We start from the raw sequence: 21,049 nt of genomic DNA on the forward strand, positions 1-21,049 counted from the left end.
TATATATTGTTTCTTTTTACACTTTATAAGCAGCATTTTAGACTAAATTCTAGACTAGAGTGTAGCACAGCTACATATAGATACTTAAATACAGAAACAGCAAATATAAAAGACCAGTAAGTGACAACATCATTGATGTAACACTACAATTACATAAACATTTAAGTTGATCTCATGCGACACTTGTTTATAAGGGCTTTCTTCAGCTTTGACTTTTCAACTGGTTTCCATACATGACATTTGCCGCAGCTCATGACATAAGCTACAATTCGGGAAAAAAGGAAAATGTTACATGAACTGGTCAAGGGAAATACTGTAACTATACTTTTAATCCCATTGTTCCTATAACATGACCAAACATTAGATTAAATGTATGGAACATGAAGTTGACAAATTTGATAAAAGGGATTTAGGAACTTACTTAGTATTCCATTTACTTTACTTTTATCCAAAATTGTCTTGCCCTCTGGGACTTTGCCATGCTTTCCAAACGCTACAGAGTTTGAACATTCTTCATGAGTGAAGAACTGATCAAAGAGTAGATGGAAAAGACGAAGACAGTCCTTCTTTGACTCTTGGTGAATAGCTGCTAGTTTGGTAGAGGACAAAAGCAGACCACTGTCTGGGTAAAGTTCTTGTTGGCCAGGTCTGGTTTGAGGCATCAGCACTCCACTTTCACGTGATTTGTAGTCTTCCATCTTATCTATAAAGTCTCTGAGTGCCTGTAGGTGTTCAAGATCTGAAACAGAAAAGGTAGGAGTAAAAGCTTTTCCAGTGGATGAGGAATTATTAATGAATCAGAAATGTCCCTTTACATGCAATCATTTTACTTACTCATGCTGGACAGCACATCTTTCATCATCTTATTCTCTTTAAGTAATGCCTGTACCTCCAGCTTGCATGTTTCACATGGCTCCCATTGTTCATTTTCATAGGATGCGTTCTGTGATCTGACTGTGGGTTTTTCATACTTCTCCTCAGGCTCTAATCCAAGCTGGTCATCCTGAATTGTAACTTCAGCTGAAGGGTGAGGTATAGACGGGTTATACAGAAGCCCCAAAAATGTTTCTTTTGGGGTTGAATTATGTGTAATGGTTTGTCTTTGATGTTCATCTAAATCTAATAAACCTGGCTGGTCTTGATTACAATACTCAGATGGTGTCATAGTCTGTGGATTAAAAGGCTTAACAGGGCATGGTAATTGCACAGATTGATGTTGGGTTGGTGGCAATCCTGGAGACAGAGGCTGGGTTAGTGCAGAGAAAGGACCATGTTCAGCTGGTGCAGAAGCGACCCGATTCTGATTATAAAATGATTCAGCAGATGCATAATTTCTTTTTATGTCCTTCTTTGCACCCTTTCTCGGGTCCTGCTTTTGGTCACAGAACCCAATGTGATCTACAGTGGCATTATAAAATTTGTTGTCTGACCATCTTGCGAGAACTCGAGTTCCTGGAATGAGTCCCTCAAAGCTAGTAATTGGCAACTCCTTTTCTGTAAGTATGTCGCAGGTCTTACAAATTCTTGCAGTATATCCATAAGTCCTGTAATTGTAAGAATAAATCCAAAGTCAATAAACAGTCACTAGGAATACAACATTGAAGCTTTTTGATTCATAATAAACCCCAATACATATTTGCACATTACATTTAACATCCAACCACCAAAAATTTCCCAAACACTGTAAGCAAGCATATAGCTTAATTGGCAGAGTATCAGTAATTCAAAAAGTCATGGGTTCAAGGCAAGCCTAAGGGACACACAAAGGCTTATTGATGTACAGACTTAATTTAAATGAAGCCTTTAATACAATTGACTGTCAAAACTATTAAACTTATTTACCTTCTTGTTCTTCATTTTGTAGGGCAGTGGCTGGCCCACTGACCTTTGTTTTTTTTGATTGGGTTACGGATTCTTTTAGGTATCTCCATCACACTGATCTCTGTTCTGTGGACAAGACCAAATTATAATAAACAAATTCTCAGCACCATAAACTATGCCTAATAAAAAGATCTTTGTGGGCTACTTACCTTCTCTTTCTGCTTCCCTCACTGTTTAGTGCCATTACACTTGGTGGTAAAAATGGCAGTTTTTACAATGGGCAATATAAATGTTGTGTTTATGGTTATTTGTATCTATGGTTTGAACCGTCTCCTACTTGTTTAAGTGCACCATGACATTCATGGCAATCATCGCTCACAGGTGCACACCTGATGTAATCAGTGCAACACCTATACTGCCAAGTGAGGCAAAATACTTTAGCTAACAATGTCAGATGTGTTTGGCTAATTTATAAAAGAAGCAGTGCAAATAAACTTGCCACAGTATTGTTTGTTTTCATTTTTTAAGCAAGTTATTTGGTTGAGTAGTACAGTATATACTCTTGAGTCACAAGAGAAAGGATGGCACAAATAACCATTAATCAGTCTCGTTGGAGAAGGAAAATTAAGGACCAATCAAAAACCAAAAGATATAGAAGAAAAATCATCAAAGTGAGAATTTATTGTTTGTTTGTTTGTTTGTTTGTTTTTTGAAAGTTTGCACACGTTGGTATTTGTTCTTTTCTTGCAGCAAAAAAACCCTGCAACCTTAGGAGACATGTCAATCCACAGAGCAGATTGCTGTGCAGAAGTGCTTGGAGTGGACAATGGCATTTCTCAGACAGAGGGATCTTCTATAATGTACGGACCTGAACTTTGTAATGTTAATGAAGAGTTTTATACAAGACAAGACTACACTCCGTACACTACTGATTGTGATGTGGAACATTTTGATCCTATTCACTATGGTATTGATGATGAGTGGAATGATGGCACTTTATTTGACAATGACCTTAATGATGATGCAGAAATTCAATTTAAGGAAAAGCCTGGTGATTGTTCACTTTACAAAAATGCTCCTGTATCTACTGCAGAAAGCGTTCTCATTATACTAGCTTTTGCTAATAGACACAAAATTACAGGGAAAGCCCTGAGTGACTTGGTCAAATTGATCTCCCTGCATTGTCCAGTAGAACATCAAACAGAGTGCCTGGGAAATCTAAAAAAAAAATCAAACAAATCTTTGATAATGCAGGTCCCTCATTTATTGTGCACAAATATTGCAATGGTTGTTATATGTCAGTAGAGAGCGATAACGCCCAGTGTCAGGTCTGTGAAGCAGAGGTATCAACTTTATTGAAGTTCCAATTGAATCTCAAATTAAGGCATTGTTCGCAAAAAAAGGTTTTGAGGAAAAGTTAAAATTTAGATTCATTAGACAAAAAAAGGGCCACTGCAATGTAGAGGATATATATGATGGACAAGTATATCAGAAGTTTTTGGCAGGTGGTGGGTTACTTAGTGATTCCCACAATATTTCCTTACTCTGGAACACAGACGGCATTCCTGTTTTCAAGTCCTCTAAATTCTCAGTGTGGCCTTTTTATTGTATCATAAATGAACTAAATTTTGTTGAGCGTACAAACAGAGAAAACATGATTCTTGCAGGTCTTTGGTTTGGTGAGTCAAAACCTTTAATGCAAAAAGGCAAAAGCTTTAGTGTTAAATACTATTCAGTACAATGGACATTTTGGATGTTTAAAATGTGAACAGCCTGGCAAGACAATTAAAACAGGAGAAAGGGGACATGTACATACTTTCCCCTTTCAAACTGAAGATCCAAAGGGTCCTGCACGTACTCATACGAGATTTGTGGAAGATGCCAAGTTGTCCTTTGATTCAGAAACCATAGTGCGTGGAGTTAAGGGTCCCACATACCTCAGCACAGTAAATAGCTTTGATTTGATCTTAGGCACAGGTGTTGATTACATGCATTCTGTGCTTCTTGGTGTAATGCGACTTTTAATGCATTTGTGGTTTTCCACAGAATTCTCACGCTGTTCTTTTAGCATGGTCAGATCAATTAGTGAAGTAGACAAACGCATGAGTGAAATTCAACCACCATTTAAAACACGTTTCCCTCGCTCTGTTTCTGTCCACAGAATGTACTATAAAGCTTCAGAGTACCGGTGTATGTTGTTGTTCTTTGGGCCAGTAGTTTTTCGAGGTATTCTTGCAAACCTGTACTACAATCACTTTCTGCTGCTAAGTGAAGCAATGTTCATTCTTCTTTTGGATTCCATAACCTTTGCACAAATAGATCACGCTGAGAAACTTCTGTGGAAGTTTTGTTCTCAGATGAATGAGCTTTATGGTGACAGATACTTGACAGCCAATGTTCACTTATTAGTTCATTTAGCAGACAGTGTTAGAGCTCTTGGACCTTTGTGGACCCATTCTTGCTTTCACTTTGAGGACAAAAATGGACATTTGCTTTGTCTCATTCATGGAACTCAAAATATTCCTCTACAAATGGTAAATGCAGTGAAACTTATTCAGTGTCTCCCAAATATTGCTCAAACCACCAAAATTGGTAATACCACTGCTGATTTCATTGCCAAGATGACAAATGACACAAGTCATTTTTGTTTTTCAAACACAGGTGCCTTTAGAGTGAAAGAAATGGGTGTTCCCTTCAATCTTTTGCTGGATTGCGCAGACATGTCTACATTAGAAATGTTTTTAGGACATAGCTTACATAGTAATGTTGTGAAGGCATTTAGCAGAGTTCAGATAGGCAGAACTGTCTATTCCTCAAAGCAGTATGTCAGAGCCAAAAGAAGAAACAATTGCACTGTGACATTTCATGGGAATGGGAATGAAGTATGTTATGGTCAAATTGACTTCTTTTTCTTTTATAAAGATGGACACAATTTTTCAAATGAGAGACATCTTGCTTTTGTGAATGAATTTTCATGCACAGGACTAGATCTCCAGCAGGACATTGTTACAGGAGCAACTTGTTTTCACATTGTAAGCTTACTTGAGAATCCTATAAAAAGAAAAGTTCTAGTTCTTGAAAATATTTTAAGCAAACTAATGTTTTTAAATTTGTCTTCAATGCCAGGCATTGCATATGCATCACATTTCCCAAACACATTGGAAAGGGATTGATTGATTGAATGAATGCATAACCACAACAAGAATTTGTTGTAATTGTACAGTAGATGATTAATGGTATGGTATACAATTGTATACAATTTCTTTATGGTTGCTACATAACATTTTTCTTTGTTTAATATATCTGTAGTATAATCAATGGATTTTATTATTTATTATCATGTATGTAGGTAATTTGATTGTGAGTTTAAAATAAAATTGAAAAATTAACTCTCTAGCTAAGAATAATAGCCACCTTTACGGAAAGAAAATATATTGTCTAATCTATAAAGGAAATTAAATAATTGTATATTAAAAATATACAGAATAATATATTGTGTAAATATATTAAAATAAATTGAGTAATAAGAAATTGCTGCTTTTCATATATTGAAAAATGTGACAATATATTTACTTATATGTGACAATATACAGTATGTCATTTTATATCCAGTAATATACTTCATATTATATAGATGTAAATGGGATAAGATTTGGTATTGGATGTGTAAAAATGTATTGAACATATATTTACTCTGTCATATATCCACACACGTATGGAAATTTTAATTTCTTAAGTTTAACAACCATTTACATCATACATTTTGGTGAGGTAGACGAGCGAGAGACGTAGGAGGAGCGAGTGAGACCGGTGTGTGATTTGAGAATGAGCGTCACCTGCGAGTCACACCGGTCTCGAGTCCTCTCATGAGGGAGCTTGGAGGCATATAAGGACGAGCGACACCAGTCAAGGACGAGAGAGGACCAGGCCTAAATAGATAAATGTGAGAATGTGAGTGTCTCTGGTTAAGGAGATTAATCTGAGCACAGTGAGTGATGTAGCTAAATCTCTTATGAAGCTTTAGAGGGGATAAATGTGAGAGTGTGAGTGTCTCTGTTTAAGGAGAATAATCTGAGCACAGTGAGTGATGTAGCTGAGATCTCTTATGAAGCTTTAGAGGAGATAAATGTAAGAATTTGAGTGTCTCTGTTTAAGGAGAATAATCTGAGCACAGTGAGTGATGTAGCTGAGATCTCTTATGAAGCTTTAGAGGAGATAAATGTAAGAATTTGAGTGTCTCTGTTTAAGGAGAATAATCTGAGCACAGTGAGTGATGTAGCTGAGATCTCTTATGAAGCTTTAGAGGAGATAAATGTGAGTGTGAGTGTCTCTGGTTAAGGAGAATAATCTGAGCACAGTGAGTGATGTAGCTGAGATCTCTTATGAAGCTTTAGAGGAGATAAATGTAAGAATTTGAGTGTCTCTGTTTAAGGAGAATAATCTGAGCACAGTGAGTGATGTAGCTGAGATCTCTTATGAAGCTTTAGAGGAGACAAACATGAAAGAATGTCATTTTTTGTCTCAGGAGAAACATGTGAGAAGCAGGAGACTTTAGCCTTATGTCTCACAACTTTGATGTTCACTTGATCTCATTTCTGTCTAGGAGAAAGATGTGAGTTGATAAGGAGATCTCATGTTTGATTTTCCTTTCCTCTGGGCAGCTTTCCTGACAAACACGAGAGTAATTAAATAGGAGAGTGATAGTAATTGCATGTAAATTGTCTTCACAAAAAACATAACTAAAACACTAATATTTAATATTATTTAGTGAGTTGTAAATTGTACACTGTTTGAAGACATTTGCAATTGTTTTGTAAAAGGTGTCATTATATTTGGGCCTAGATCTCAGTTCCTTCACACTATTATGTTAACACTGAATCATTTTGCAAAGCAATTAATTCAACTGATTTGAGGCTTCAAAATGCTTCATTTTTCCAATCACTAGTACCAGAAGGATTCTACATCATATACTGATAGGTGATCTGTTGCTCTTTTTTGACTGCTACCTCGTAACAAGGGATGAAAAAAGGATATCCGAACCATAACAAAGTAAACGGTTCTTCTTCTTCTTCTTCTCCTTCTTCTACTTTGCAGTTGTCAGACCTGCTTCATATTGCCACCTACTACTGAACTGGAGCCACCCTGACCAAGTTTATGGTTATCCAATTTGGGCCATAGCAAATACGCTCCAATGCATGTGTAGACACCAATGCTGTTCACACTTGACATTAATATGGGTTCTAGGCAATCCAAAAGTTCTCTAAACTCTGAACAGTGCTCACCCCTGGCTCTACATGTGCATAAATCCCATTTGTCCTACATTTCACATAAGTGATCTAAAAGCAAGAGCACATATAACGTCATTTGTGAGCAAAAAACTGTATTTAAAAGATGTAGTGGCCGATTCAAGCAGGTGTGTAACTGTGTACTATATTGGCCATAACAACAGCAAAACTGTGAACAAATGATTCTTAACTTGTGATTAGGATAATTACTGTAAATTTACTTGCTAATTAGGATTTGTGCACTGAAACATTTGAAGAGGTGTGAGTGTGGAAGAGAATATTTTTTCAACTGCCATAGAATTTTCTGATACACATGCATGCCTTTTTTCTACAAATACAAATTCAACAGTGACAATAGGTACTATAATACCTTTATAGACACACATTTTCTTCTGTGAAAGGATGCATGACATACACCAGGACTGTAGTTTCTATAGGGATCGGGGTAATTCTCCCAAAAATCAGAACTTACACCCAATACTGACATTACGATCAAGTAATTTTTTTTGAGCCCTTAGTTGTGTCCCAAATTGATTGTGTTTGTCAAAATAAATAAATCCCCCATTTGTTGCCGATAGGTAACTATTACCTAGCATTTGAAGAAAAGCAATGCATCGCTGTTCAGATATAATAAATAACTCAGAATACTATGGTGTAATTTATGGTAATATGGTGTAATCTAGCTAATAACATTCCACATTCTACTTTATTGCAGTTTAGCCATGACTAAATATAACAAGTTAAAAACAATCTTGTGCTGTATTAGCTAAACGTTATTTTTATTGTCCCCAACAACAGCAAAGTTGTTCACACTGGAGGTCACATCATGTCGTCTTCTGTTGACAGACGGCACAGTCTTAGTTTATATTACTCTGCTGTCAAGTAGCTGAATGTTCAGAGGTGATGTAAAGTTTCAAAGAAATCATCACATGCAGTGTGAACGTCCTTAAATCGTTGCTAGGTGACTCGATCCCCTATGCTTCCATTATTTTCATAATGGAAAAGTGTCTACACTAAGAAAATGGCTGAATTCTGCATATACAATTGAAAGAAATTTAAATGAAATGTTAAAATCTCACAATAAATGATGTGTATACGTTTTAATCAGTTAAAATGTGCATTTATGTGGCCTCTTGTTATGCCCTGTGTAATTTAATATCAAGTATAAATGCTAGAGAGATAGATAGATAGATAGATAGATAGATAGATAGATAGATAGATAGATAGATAGATAGAGTGGTGAAAATCTGAGAAAAATAAGTCAAAAAGACCAGGTAACAGATGAAAAAACAGTACCTAACTTTATTCTCTGCAGAGTGACACACACATAGGTAACCCACCTATGAGTGTGGTTAGGGAGTAAGATTTGTATATGAACAAAAACATATTGCTTATTTTTGCCACCAAAATTCCCTAATTTTTCTCTACTTTACTATTAAAAAACGCATGTGATTATATACAAATTTGTGCTAATAAAACATACATACATGTGTATGTGTGTATATATAATATATATATATATATACACACACATACATATGTATATACATATACACATATAGACATATGTATATGTATATATATATATATATATATATATATATATATATATATATATATATATATATATATATATATATATACACACACACACACACACATACATATACACATAGACATATGTATATACATATACACATATCAGATATACACGACAGATACCCCTTTATTTAGTGAGCAAAGTGTAGATATTGATGTAATTATACTGACGTACTTGTCCCTTAGCGTAGGAAACCCTGCACACCACCGCTAAGGAATGTGTCCTAATAGGCACGGAGTCGTGTTGGAAACACAAGATCAACTATCAAAGTTGGTCTTACCTTGAACGCAGGGTCCTTTGAAGTCCCTTCGGTCTTCTAACAAAGGCTCCTCTCCAAGGTCTTCTACTTAATCTATTGTTTGAATCTTTAAGTGAAGGAGGCAGACTTATACCTTTTTGTCTTTTCAGGATCCTCACAATGGGAGGCCTTGTTTTTATTAAAAGTAGTGTAATACAGATAGGTGTGTGTAATATATGTAAAATAAAAAGAAATTTACAAATAAAATCTTCCTTCAAATAATCAAACAGTACTAGAATAAGTAGAAAGTATTAATATGCAAAGATTATAACAAACCAAGAAACACTCTCCAAGTGTAAACTTGCGTTTGTTCCATGATACACCTAAAGTATAACATGCCCTAAGGCTGTCTACAATAGAATGCACACACAATGTGATTCAAGGCGGGCTTTTATACTTTTTTACTGTGGCCAGTTTGATTGGCTTTGTGCCTTTTAGACGGCTACCATCTTATTTCATAAACACTTCTCGGTTTCCCAAACATATCTCGCCAGTGACTCTGTGTGCGCTGCTAATGTCTATATATGGTCATACTTCCTGCGACTTCTCAGGCTGTGATTATATAGAACTGAAGCTTTCTCCCACCATAGAATTTGATAGTGAGCTATAAAACACTACACGTGCAGGTCACTACCCACAGATACACAGAAAGCTTCATTTCAACAGCAGGCCTTGAAACACTTTGCGTGCGGATACTCCCTAGTGGTAATACACAGTAAGCTTTATAAGTGTTTACTACAAGAAAGTTTACAGTAAAATAAACAATATTAATCTAATCAACTCTATTACATGAGAATACATGATTATAAGAAAAAGAAAAGCATTTCAGAATTTTTCTTGAACATTCTGAAAATAAAACATCATAACACACAATGCATTATAGTCTTCTTTTCTTTTGGAATCTTCTTCCAGCTGTCTAGGTACAGCGTCTGATCCCTCAGTGTCTTCCTCTAAACACTCATATTCAAATCTTTCAACTCTTCAATCAATTCTTCAACCTTTTGTATTTTTACATCAATCTTTATTTGTTTATTCACCTTACGTTTCTCTTTTCTTTCCCTGTTTCTTCTTTTCTTTGCACTTTCTATATCCTTCTGTCTAATGACGGATAAGTTCATAATTGGTCGTGGTGTATTGATATATTTATTTCTATTTATTTGCTGAGAACCAGTATTAAGAGAACCGGTATCAGGTATGTAGAGTCCTGTAACTCAATCCCGTACATGCCAGTGTCTGATAACATCTCGTGCATGCCTTTGGCTCACAACAATATATTAGACATGTACATAGCAAAGCTACACAAACACAATTAATCTATTATTTTCCAGCATCCAACTTTGAATCATATTCATTGGATTCTGCATTAGGAGGCAAGTGTAAGGTAGAATTATCATCATTGCTGATGGCGAGTCTCAGTTCTGCTGACCCATCCTGCTCCATTCTAGTCAACTGATATTGTCTCTCCTTTGTCAGCAACTTGGTAATTAGACATCGTGCATATGGAATAACACAGCATCTACAGAGAATCAGAACACCAATTACCACAATTGCTGCTACCCAGCCAGAGAGGATCAGTCCTTTCCACTTTCTGAACCATGTTTCAAAAAAGTTTGTCAACGGGTCACCTTTGCCTGAATTTTTTGCAAGTTCATTAGCTAATGCTGTAAGTTCATCAATGGCTCTGGTAAGTGAGCCATTTGGGCCAGTGTTAATTGGAATGGAATTACAGCAGGCAGTGCCAAACGTCACACCTACTTTTTTTGTCAGAAGCATATCTAAAGCTAATCTATTTTGCTATGCCCTGAGGCTTGTGGCATCCAGTTGTTTGGCTGTACCTTTAAGACCGTCTCTGGTGAAATTTATGAATCTTTGCAGATTGTAGCATATATAGTTGATCCAGTCCACATTCTTATTAATGTGACCCACCAGAAGACGGATGACTCGAATCCTGCGAAAATTTTATTCCTCACTTTAAACTTATTAGGAACGACCCTCGAAACACAGATGGCATCTATGTAGATGTTATTGTTAAAGGACTCTGGAACAGTACTCCTTCTCTTCCATACATGTGCTTCTGTAAATAGAAAGCAAATAGGTAGATAGATAAAAAAAATAAATGTAATTAAAATAATCTAATTAAAATGAATAAAAAATATATACACCAAGAAGCATACCCATTCAAATAACAGACAAGTAACTGTTTTTTGTTATTAACAAAAATACTCAACAGCAATATTCAGTAATGAGCTGACTTTGAAACAAATATCATAATGTGCTGTTTTGTTACAGTGTTTTATGTGCTTTATCTAGAGCAGGGGTTGCCAACCAGTCAGCGACCAAGAGCCACATTTTTTACTGTGTTACCGCAAAGAGCCACATCATACACATGGGCACACATGATCACCTTTTTTCCCCTGCCATTTTGAGAGCGAACTTGACACAAATTGTTTACTCAAATGATCTTGCTCCTACTGCGAAACGTTGAGGTATTTTCATCCCACTCACATGCGCGTTTGACGAAAAAAACCGTATTGAACTCAAGCGAAGCGAACACGCATATTAAAAAGACACAAATACAAACTTCGGTAGGAATGTAAGAGCGGCATGAAACCAGGCAAAGAGCCACATGTGGCTCGGGAGCCGCGTGTTGGCCACCCCTGATCTAGAGCATAGGTCACTAACAGGCGGACCGCGGTCCGGACCCAGAAGCTGCCTACAGCCAAAACAAAAGGTTATGATGTAAAACTTGATGGGGCGCTTCTATTTTACCGGCGCAGCTTTTGCAATCTTTACAATAGTGGAAGTGGAAATGCACAGACCAACTGCATGTGAGTTAAGCCATCCCACATGATACCACTCAGCCAATCAAGTCTGTGCATTACTGCGACTCAACAGAGCAAGACAGAGAGAGAATTAGAGTAAAGTTACACATGAAAGAAAGATAGCGATACATGTAGAAAACAAGGGAGAGAAAAAGACGAGTGAGACGGCTCTCTTGGCGAGGTGGTCATGGGAGGCTGCCTTTGGCGGTTTGGCGGCAGCTGATCTGTGACTGGAGAGTGCATGGTAGGAGGTGGGGTAGAGTCCAGAAGTGAACCGGAAATGGAGGGGGGAATGTTTGAAACGGATGAAGGCGGGAATGGAGAAAATGAATGGAGTGTAGTAGAAAACCGAAAAAGGAAGAAAGGTAGCACATCTGAATCTGATGATGAAAATGGATCTCATCTGACAAGAAGAAGGAAAGAAGAGTATAAGGTAGTAATGAAACTTGTAAACGGATCTTTCGATGTTTCGATGACCCGCTAAAGCTGTCCAAAGCAATAAAGGAAGTGATAGGACTGGTTGAAAGTGTGAAGAAATTGAGGGATGGTAGATTGATAATATATTGTAAGGACAGTATGCAACAAAAAAGGGCTGTAGGAGTTAAGTCAATCATGGATCAAAGAGTGATTTGTTCAATTCAAGAAGAAAGGAAGGGGTTAGAGGGGTAATAACAGGAATTCCCACAGAGGTTACCGTTGAAAAGATTAAGAAAGGTCTTATAGGAGCAGCAGTGATTGATGTAAAAAGGCTAAAATGCAACAGGAACAATGAAAGGGGGAACAGTCTCTCAGTAATGGTTCATTTTGATGAGGAAAAACTGCCAAGTAAAGTCATGTTGGGGTATATGAGTTTTTCAGTTAGACTCTATATACCCCCACCTCTAAGATGTTATAAATGCCAAAAGTTCGGTCATGTAGCAGCGGTGTGTAGAGGCAAACAGAGGTGTGCGAGATGTGGTGGAGAAAATGAATATGGGAAATGCGGGCAAGAAGTTAAACCCAAGTGTTGTAATTGTGGTGGGGATTACAGTGCGGGATATGGAGGATGCAGTGTGAGGAAACTACAAAGGAAAGTACAAAGTGTTAGAATTCAGGAAGGAGTGTCATACTCCGAGGCACTAAAAAAAGTAGGATAGAATTTGGAATCAGAAGAAAAAAGTAAAGAGATCATTCAACGAAAGACAGTAATGGCAAAGGAAAGTACAAAAGAGAAAGTTGGGATTAAGGATAACGTTGCATTTGTTACCTTTTTGGCTGAAGTAGTGAACTGTTCAGCACAAACTGAAAGCCGGACAGAAAGAATCAAAATTATAATCAAAGCAGCAGAAAAGTATCTAGAGATCGAAGGTATTTCAGTGGATATGATTAATGAGAAATTAAAGATGCAAACAACACTCTGCCGGGATGTGGTGGCACATAATGGTGTTGTTAATACTCCAGTGGAATGCTATAAGCTTAATAGCTAATGGGCAGGAGTTTTTAAAAGTTCATTTCTGATTTAGAGAATAAACCTGACATAATATGTGTTCAGGAATCCTGGCCCAAACCCCTATTTAATTTTGTATTACAAGGATATGTTGTAGTCCGGAAAGATAGGAAACAAGGTATTGGAGGTGGGATAGCTACATTTGTAATACATGGTGTGGGATATAGGAAAGTTGAAGAGAGTGTAGACAAAGAGGTGGTTGTGACAGAAGTTTGGGAAGGGAATCAAAGTATTAAAGTTTTTTTTAAAGACATTTTTATAATCCGTGTGAAAAGTTAAGTAAGCGAGTTTTGGAAATGGGTTCAAACCCCTCATGGGTCATGGGTTCAAACCCCAGGTCCACCAAGCTGCCATTGCTGGGCCCCTGAGCAAGGCCCTTAACCCTCAGTTGCTCAGCTGTAAGTCACTCTGGATAAGGGTGTCTGCTAAATGCCATAAATGTAAATGTAAATGCAGTAAGGGAAAGGAATAAAGCGATGAAGAAAGCCAGAAAATCTGTATTATTCGATGAGTACATTAATTATAAGTGTCAGGACTCTGCCCGGACTTTGGCCATGTGCCTTTTGTTTATGTTCCTTGTTCACATGTCTGCCCCGCCCTTGTCTTTTCCTCCCCGCCTCTGCACACCTGTCCCTCATGTTTCATGATTATTTGTATTATTTAATTGAGCCGCGTTGCCTTGTGCAGGGCGGAATCCTATTGTCTTCTGTTGTCTTTGTCTTCGTCCTGTTTCGTTTTTTTTTTAGTTAATAAATCCCTGTTTTTGTTAAGCTGTCCTGCATTTGGGTCTGTTTTTATCCCGCGTACGTGACAGAAGGATTCCGCCAGACCAGGACCCAGCAGGACAGCTGCAGCCTGGACCGGCCGATATTGGGAGCATTTTTTTTCTCTTATTGGATTTTTTTTTTCCCTGGACTTTGCGGTTTTGGTGACATTGGTCCGCATTTTTCCGATGAGGGACGTCGCCCCGCTTCCGGTTTCTCTGCGGGGGGCGCCGCCTCACTTCTTGGTTGCGGGCCATATCACGAGCCCGAGTTTTGTTTTGTTTTTTCGGTGTCCTGCAACATCGCCCCGCACCTGTCCGGTTTCCGTGGAAGACGCCGCCCCACTTCCTGTCCGCGGGGGGTGTTGCAGGCCGGTGATTTGCCCCATGGATTTTTTTTCTGTTGATTTTTTTTTCTGTTTTGTGGAGGATTCGCCGTGTACCTTGCTCCCCCCACCTGCCTCGCCGTGTGCCTTGCTCCCCCCACCTGCCTCGCCGTGTGCCCTGCTCCCCCCTCCCTGTTGGGGACTGTTGGGACGGATTGGCGCGTCGGGAGCCGCGCCTCAAGGGGGGGGTACTGTCAGGACTCTGCCTGGACTTTGGCCATGTGCCTTTTGTTTATGTTCCTTGTTCACATGTCTGCCCTGCCCTTGTCTTTTCCTCCCCGCCTCTGCACACCTGTCCCTCATGTGTCATGATTATTTGTATTATTTAATTGAGCCGCGTTGCCTTGTGCAGGGCAGAATCCTATTGTCTTCTGTTGTCTTTGTCTGCTGTTGTCTTCGTCCTGTTTCGTGTTTTTTAGTTAATAAATCCCTGTTTTTGTTAAGCTGTCCTGCATTTGGGTCCGTTTTTACCCCCGCGTCCGTGACAATAAGAGAGCACAGTAGTGAGGAGAGAGGTAAGAAAAGCAAAAAGAAATTACTGGAGAGGTTTTTGTAATAGAATAGGAGATGATGTTGAAATTTGGAATATGATTAGGAAGATGGGAGGGATTCAGAAAAGTAGCACTTTACCAGTATTAGTGAGCAATGGGAAAATTTCAATAAATGAAAGAGATATAGCAGAGATGTTAGTAGAAACTGTGCAAAGGTGCACAGTAGTGATAATTTGTCAGAGAGTATGAGGAGGTATAATAGGGAACAGAAAGTTAGGGAGAAGTCTCATATATATGAAAAGAAGAATTTATCTGGAAGTATTCTAGACACAGAGTTTAATTTATTCGAGTTAAAGAGAGCACTGGTGGGGGTTAAATGTACGTCTCCAGGCAAGGACGACATATGCTATGAGATGATTTCGCATTTATCGGGATTTATTTTTGAGTATGATTCTTAGACTTTTATGGGAATAACAGAATATGGGAATCAGGGAATCTGCCTGCAGATTGGAAGCATGGAAATCACAACCAATTAACTATAGACCTATTGCGCTGACATCAAATTTATGTAAAGTTATGGAACGAATGGTAATGAATAGATTGACGTATGTAATTGAAAGTAGAAACATTTTTTCAGCATGTAAGAGTGTATTTAGAAAAGGGAGAAATATGATGGATGCAATATTGTGTTTGGAATCTGAAATTCGAAAAGCTCAAATTAATAAAGAAGTATTAGTGGGAGTGTTTTTATTGATGTAGAAAAAGCCTATGATATGCTGTGGAAAGAGGGGCTCCTGATGAAACTGGAAAGCTTGGAAATCGGTGGAAGGATGTATAACTGGATTATGAGTTTCTTATTTGGAAGAACAATTCAAGTAAGAGTAGGGTCCGCGCTATCTAAAATCCTTCCGATTGAGAATGGAACTCCCCAGGGAAGTGTGAGCAGCCCTATTCTTTTTAATTTAATGATTAATGACATCTATCACACTGTAGACAAAGGAATGGGAAGGACACTATATGCTGATGACGGAGCACTATGGAAAAGGGGGCGAAATGTTCTATTTGTAGAAAAAAATATCAAAAAGCAGTAAACGAGGTGGAGAATTGGGCAAATAAGTGGGGCAAGTGATGTGCTTTTCGAAAAAGAAGAACACTCCAAGCTTGAATATTGAAATGTACGGGCATAAGTTGGAACAAGTAAAGGTAGTAAAGTTTTTGGGAATGTGGATGGATTCTAAATTAAATTTTAGGACACATATTCAGAAACTGATAGAAAAATGCAAAAAAGGAATGAATGTATTAAGGTGCTTGTCAGGAGTAGAGTGGGGAGCAACATGTCAGTCTTTGAAAAGAATTTATTGTGCTGTGATTAGGTCGAACATTGATTATGGCTGTTTAATATACAGTTCTGCAAGCAAAACATTACTTAAAAAGATCGAGGTAATTCAAAATCAGGCTTTGTTGCGGTGCGTTTATATCATCCCCAGTAGCCTCACTTCAAGTAGAAATGGGAGAACTGCCCCTAGAACTGAGCAGGCTTCAGCTGAGACTAAGGTACTGGTATGGTGTAAAGGGTCATCTAGAAAATCATCCAGTTAGATTGATTTTGAAAGAATGTTGGGAACATGAGTACAGGGAAATAACAAGCTTTGGTTGGATAGTAAGGAGGTGAACAATTTGGAGCTGAAAAATTGTGAAATTGCTCCTTCTGTTGCTTTACCAGCAATCCCACCATGGTTGTTTCATAACCCGGTAATAGATTTACAAGTTTCGAAAATATTGAGTAGTCCGGGGATGAATATGCCAATTGAGATAGTAGTTCAACAGTACATTACACGAGAGTATTACGATGCGCTACAGGTATTTACTGACGGCTCTAAGGATCCAGAATCTGAAAGGACTGCAGCAGCAGTATATATCCCTGCTTCCCAGTATATATCTCATCCCTCTTGAGACAAAGATTGCAAAAAAACTTTCAGATCAAGTGTCAGTTTTTGCCTCCGAGCTTTTAGCTATCATACTAGCCCTACTAGAAGTCCAACCAGAAAGAAGTCCAACCAGAAAGAACGGTGATTTGTAGTTACTCAATGGCAGCCCTCACTAGTCTAAGAAGTGGAAAATCTGAATCAAGTCAAGACTTATTATTAGAAATCCTACAGAGTCTGTTTAGAACTAGGCAGCTGAAGATGGAGGTAAACTTTCTTTGGGTCAGGTACTCATGTTGGTGTGGATGGAAATGAAACGGTGGACCTGCTAGCGAAGAAAGCCTTGAATCACTCTCAGATAGACATTAAGGTAGCTTTGAGTAGAGCTGAATTCAAGGCACTGATTTCATCAGAAGTACGTAAAAGATGGCAGGAAGTATGGAATAGTGGGAATAAAGGAAGACATCTCTTCCAGATACAGGAGAATGTTGGAATTGAGAGGAAAAGATTGGGAAATAGAAAGAAGGATGTCGTCATCACGAGATTAAGAATTGGACATACTGCACTAAACCATAATCTCTTTAGAATAGGAAAGCATGAATCGGGTGAATGGGAGAAGTGTGGGGAATTACTAGATAAGTGTCCTGCATATTAAAGGGACAGATTTCAGTTATTTCAGGAATTAGGGTGGATAGGAGTGGACAATATTTCTCTTAAGGTACTGCTGGTAAGCGAGTATGGGCAATCGAGAACTCAAGAATTTTCTTTAAATATCTAAAAGATACAGGAACAGATAGATAGAATTTAGGTTTAATTTTTTTAATTTTTCCTCTCTGTGTTCGCTCCACACAGATCAGTAGGTGGCGGTAATGCACCTTTTCGTTGGTCTGCCAAACCGCCATAAAACACCACAAGAAGAAGAAGAGGAGTGAGACAGAGAAAGGGAGAGAAACAGTCGAGTGAGAGGGAGAAAGGGAGAGAAACAGTTGAGTGAGATGGAGAAACGGAGAGAGACAGACGAGTGAGATGGAGAAAGGGAGAATAAAGAACAAATGGCGCTCTCCAAAAGAAGAAAGGTGGACACAGAAAAAAGAGCATTTAATCCAGAATGGACAGACTCATTTCTGTTCACACTTCCCACTTCACACTAAACCAGTGTGTCTCATATGTTCAGAAACCGTGGCACTTATTAAAAGTGGCAATGTGAAACGCCATTATGAGACAATACAATACAATAAAGGTTTTCAACAAACATATCCATTCAAATCTGAAGACAGTGTCCCTGAGACAGCTTTCCCAGATCTGAGGGAAGTAGCCCTATACATCCTGACCATGTTTGGCTCTACATAAAACTGCGAGGCAGCTTTCTCTACAATGAACATAATCCAAACTAAATATCGTTCCAGGGTCACTAATGAGCACCTCCACATGTGTATGAGAGCGGCCCTGACTCCAGTCAAGCCCAGGTTTAAAATCTTGCCAAGCCAAACTAGAGCTCAGTTCTCTCACTCAGATATAAAGGGGAAAGTTCATTCATTCATTCATTTTCTACCACTTATCTGAACTACTCAGGTCACGGGGAGCCTGTGCCTATCTCAGGCGTCATCAGGCATCAAGTTAAGCACTTTATTTAAACATACACAATTTTCACATTTTATTTATTTTCTCTTATTTTGAAATGTAGCCCTACTTTTATTTATTTAATGAGAGAACGTTATACATATCTACAATCATACATATGTTCAGTTCTATGTTACGTGACAATAAATATTGTCAAAAAGTTTTTAATTGTACTGAATTTATTTGATTTGACAGTCAGGTATTGATTGCTTGCAGATGTTGATACAACTACTAGGTTACTTAAATATATATCACACTAACTAGTTAGACATTATGATCTTCCGGACCTTTGCTTCAAGAAATTTTCTCTTACTGGACATCTTTAAATTTTAGTTGAATATGTCTGCTCTATAATATGTTCATCAATGGTTGCTTAATTGATCTATGCAGAGAACTAGTCTTTCTATGCTGCACATTACTGAAACCAAGGGCTTATCTCAAGCCTACTAGCATGATATCATCATTCTGCACAAAGTGAGCTCTATGAAGACATAGATAGAGCAAACCTCTACAAAGTAAATTTTAGTTCAATACCTCTGATCTAGAGCATATAAAAAAAATGTAAAATAATAGACTATTTAAAAAGTTGTGACTACTGAAACCAAATGCAGTGGACATGGAATAAGCACCAAAAAATACATCATGTTTGATCATTTCCCAAGGGTAAATGCCAAATTGCCAAGGGTTTAAGTGTAAGAAGAAAATGCTTTTTTGTTATATATACAGCTGATATGGTGTTAACAATCACCACTGTACTGTCACTTTTCTTCTGTGTTTTGCACTATTTTGCACCATTTTAAAATCATGCATCCTTGCACCACCCAAAAACTATCATTACACTTCTGTGTGTCCATCCATATTTATACTGTCTAGTCTGTGTGTGTGTATATATATATATATATATATAGCTGTATATACTCATAATGACATTCCTTTTGTACAGCTATCTGTCATACCACTTCATACTGTATCATACTTATATAAAAACCACACTACCCTTATTCAGTTATATGCACATATTGCCACACCTTCTGTATAACCTCATACCCTCATTTATTACACTGCCACTTGTAAATAAGCCATCTATGCACTTCTGGTTAGATGCTAACTGCATTTCATTGGCTCTGTACATGTACCTTGCACAATGACAATAAAGTTGAATCTAATCTAATCTAATATAGGGAAAAATCATTATGCATTCTTCAGATATTGCATATGTATATAAATACCAAGGTTTTTGCATATAACATATGTACACACACTGATTTATTTTAATTCTAATATTTTTTTAACAAATAGCTTTTTTGTAAGTGTATTTACAAAAAATAAACTACAGCAATCACTACATGTATCAAAATAAACTACTGTATTTTGTATTTTTCCCCAGGAAGAGTCTAGTCTCAGTTGATTAAGTGAACAATGTTCTAAAGCAACATTTTATATCTGTCTAATAAAGGCGGCATGCATAAATCTGATATGTACAACTAGGTAACACATAAAACAGCAACCTTTTTAGTCCATTTCTTTATTCACATTTTAAAGCTAAGTTTACTTCCAGCTCTGAACAACACTATTAATGTATATTTTTATATAAGAGGTTAGCAGACACGCTCCAATGTGTGTGGCTTAAACCAGTGTACAGTCACACCTAGATAAAGCTAAAGACAAACTAATAGACCAGATGTTAGCTGCACAACACAGGCACGTCACACAACTTCTTTTAGATCATTTACTTTAGAAGCAATATCCTTATCAGTTCTCCTCAGGGTTCTTCTTGACATTAGAGATGTTTGAGCTTAGTTTCTGGATCATATAAATAAATACTTTTCGGTCTACTGTACACAAAGGATGCACCCCTTTAACCACATAGCATGACAAAATACATTAATACTGTAAATAAACACCGATGAAGCAGTTTGCTTTTTATATTCACTGCACGTTAGGCTTAAAGTGGGGCTAAATATCCGCCTTAAATGCTGCCAGGTCGCGTTCGAATATTCCATTTTGATGAAAGATTAAAGCCTGGGCTTTGATGAAACTCCACAACTTAACGGCGAAGAATGTTGCAATTGTTTTTGCTAAAAATAAATAAATAAATAGATAGATAAATAAATAAATCACCGAAAAGCTGTCTGTGTAAGTTACTCACCCGCGCTTTAATTAGCCTTTATGCTGATGTGATCTGGGCAAGTTCTGGACAATGGATATCAGTGCGGCGCCGTCGTTTTTCTCTCTCATGATGTCATCACGTAGACGCCTCAGAAAGTATAATACAGTACTTTAAACTTCAAAAATACAAAGCACTGAAGTATGTTTATTCAAAATAATAAGCATTTTTCATAATCACCATCAAATACAAATAAATAAAAAAAAAATATTTTTGTATTGAATACATATTCTTTAATACCTGTATCATAAATACTGCCCATCCCTGTATAATATTTGTCACTTGATAATTTCATGTTATGTATACATTTCTCTCCACACCATTATTTTCTTTATATGAAACAGACAAGAATGTAGATGTCAGCAGATTCACAACAGCACAGAAT

At 37.5% G+C, this 21,049-nt stretch overlaps 1 protein-coding gene and 1 long non-coding RNA gene across 2 annotated transcripts; both read right to left on the reverse strand.

The window, feature by feature from the left end:
- Positions 1-365: 365 nt before the first annotated feature.
- LOC132848097 (uncharacterized) lies at positions 366-1,996 on the reverse strand. The gene is made up of 3 exons (XM_060873599.1): positions 1,843-1,996; positions 835-1,544; positions 366-739 (listed from the first exon to the last, which is right to left on the reverse strand). The coding sequence occupies exons 2-3, from the start codon at positions 1,163-1,165 to the stop codon at positions 366-368; spliced, it is 705 nt and encodes a 234-aa protein (XP_060729582.1). The 5' UTR covers positions 1,166-1,544; positions 1,843-1,996.
- A 7,029-nt stretch (positions 1,997-9,025) lies between these two features.
- On the reverse strand, positions 9,026-21,037 carry LOC132848326 (uncharacterized). Its single transcript, XR_009648722.1, has 3 exons — positions 20,905-21,037; positions 20,647-20,754; positions 9,026-11,078 (listed from the first exon to the last, which is right to left on the reverse strand). It is a non-coding gene; the product is annotated as an uncharacterized LOC132848326 (long non-coding RNA).
- Between the last annotated feature and the right edge of the window lie 12 nt (positions 21,038-21,049).

The sequence above is a fragment of the Tachysurus vachellii genome, chromosome 7 (assembly GCF_030014155.1).
Source record: "Tachysurus vachellii isolate PV-2020 chromosome 7, HZAU_Pvac_v1, whole genome shotgun sequence".
NCBI lineage: Eukaryota > Metazoa > Chordata > Actinopteri > Siluriformes > Bagridae > Tachysurus > Tachysurus vachellii.

What these genes read in the sequence shown, in the direction of transcription:
- LOC132848097 (XM_060873599.1), bottom strand. Translation starts at nt 1,165, where the DNA reads ATGACACCATCTGAGTATTGTAATCAAGACCAGCCAGGTTTATTAGAT. An exon ending in AGATGTGCTGTCCAGCATGA is followed by an intron (nt 740 to 834) that starts GTAAGTAAAATG and finishes TTTCTGTTTCAG; the next exon opens with ATCTTGAACACCTACAGGCA.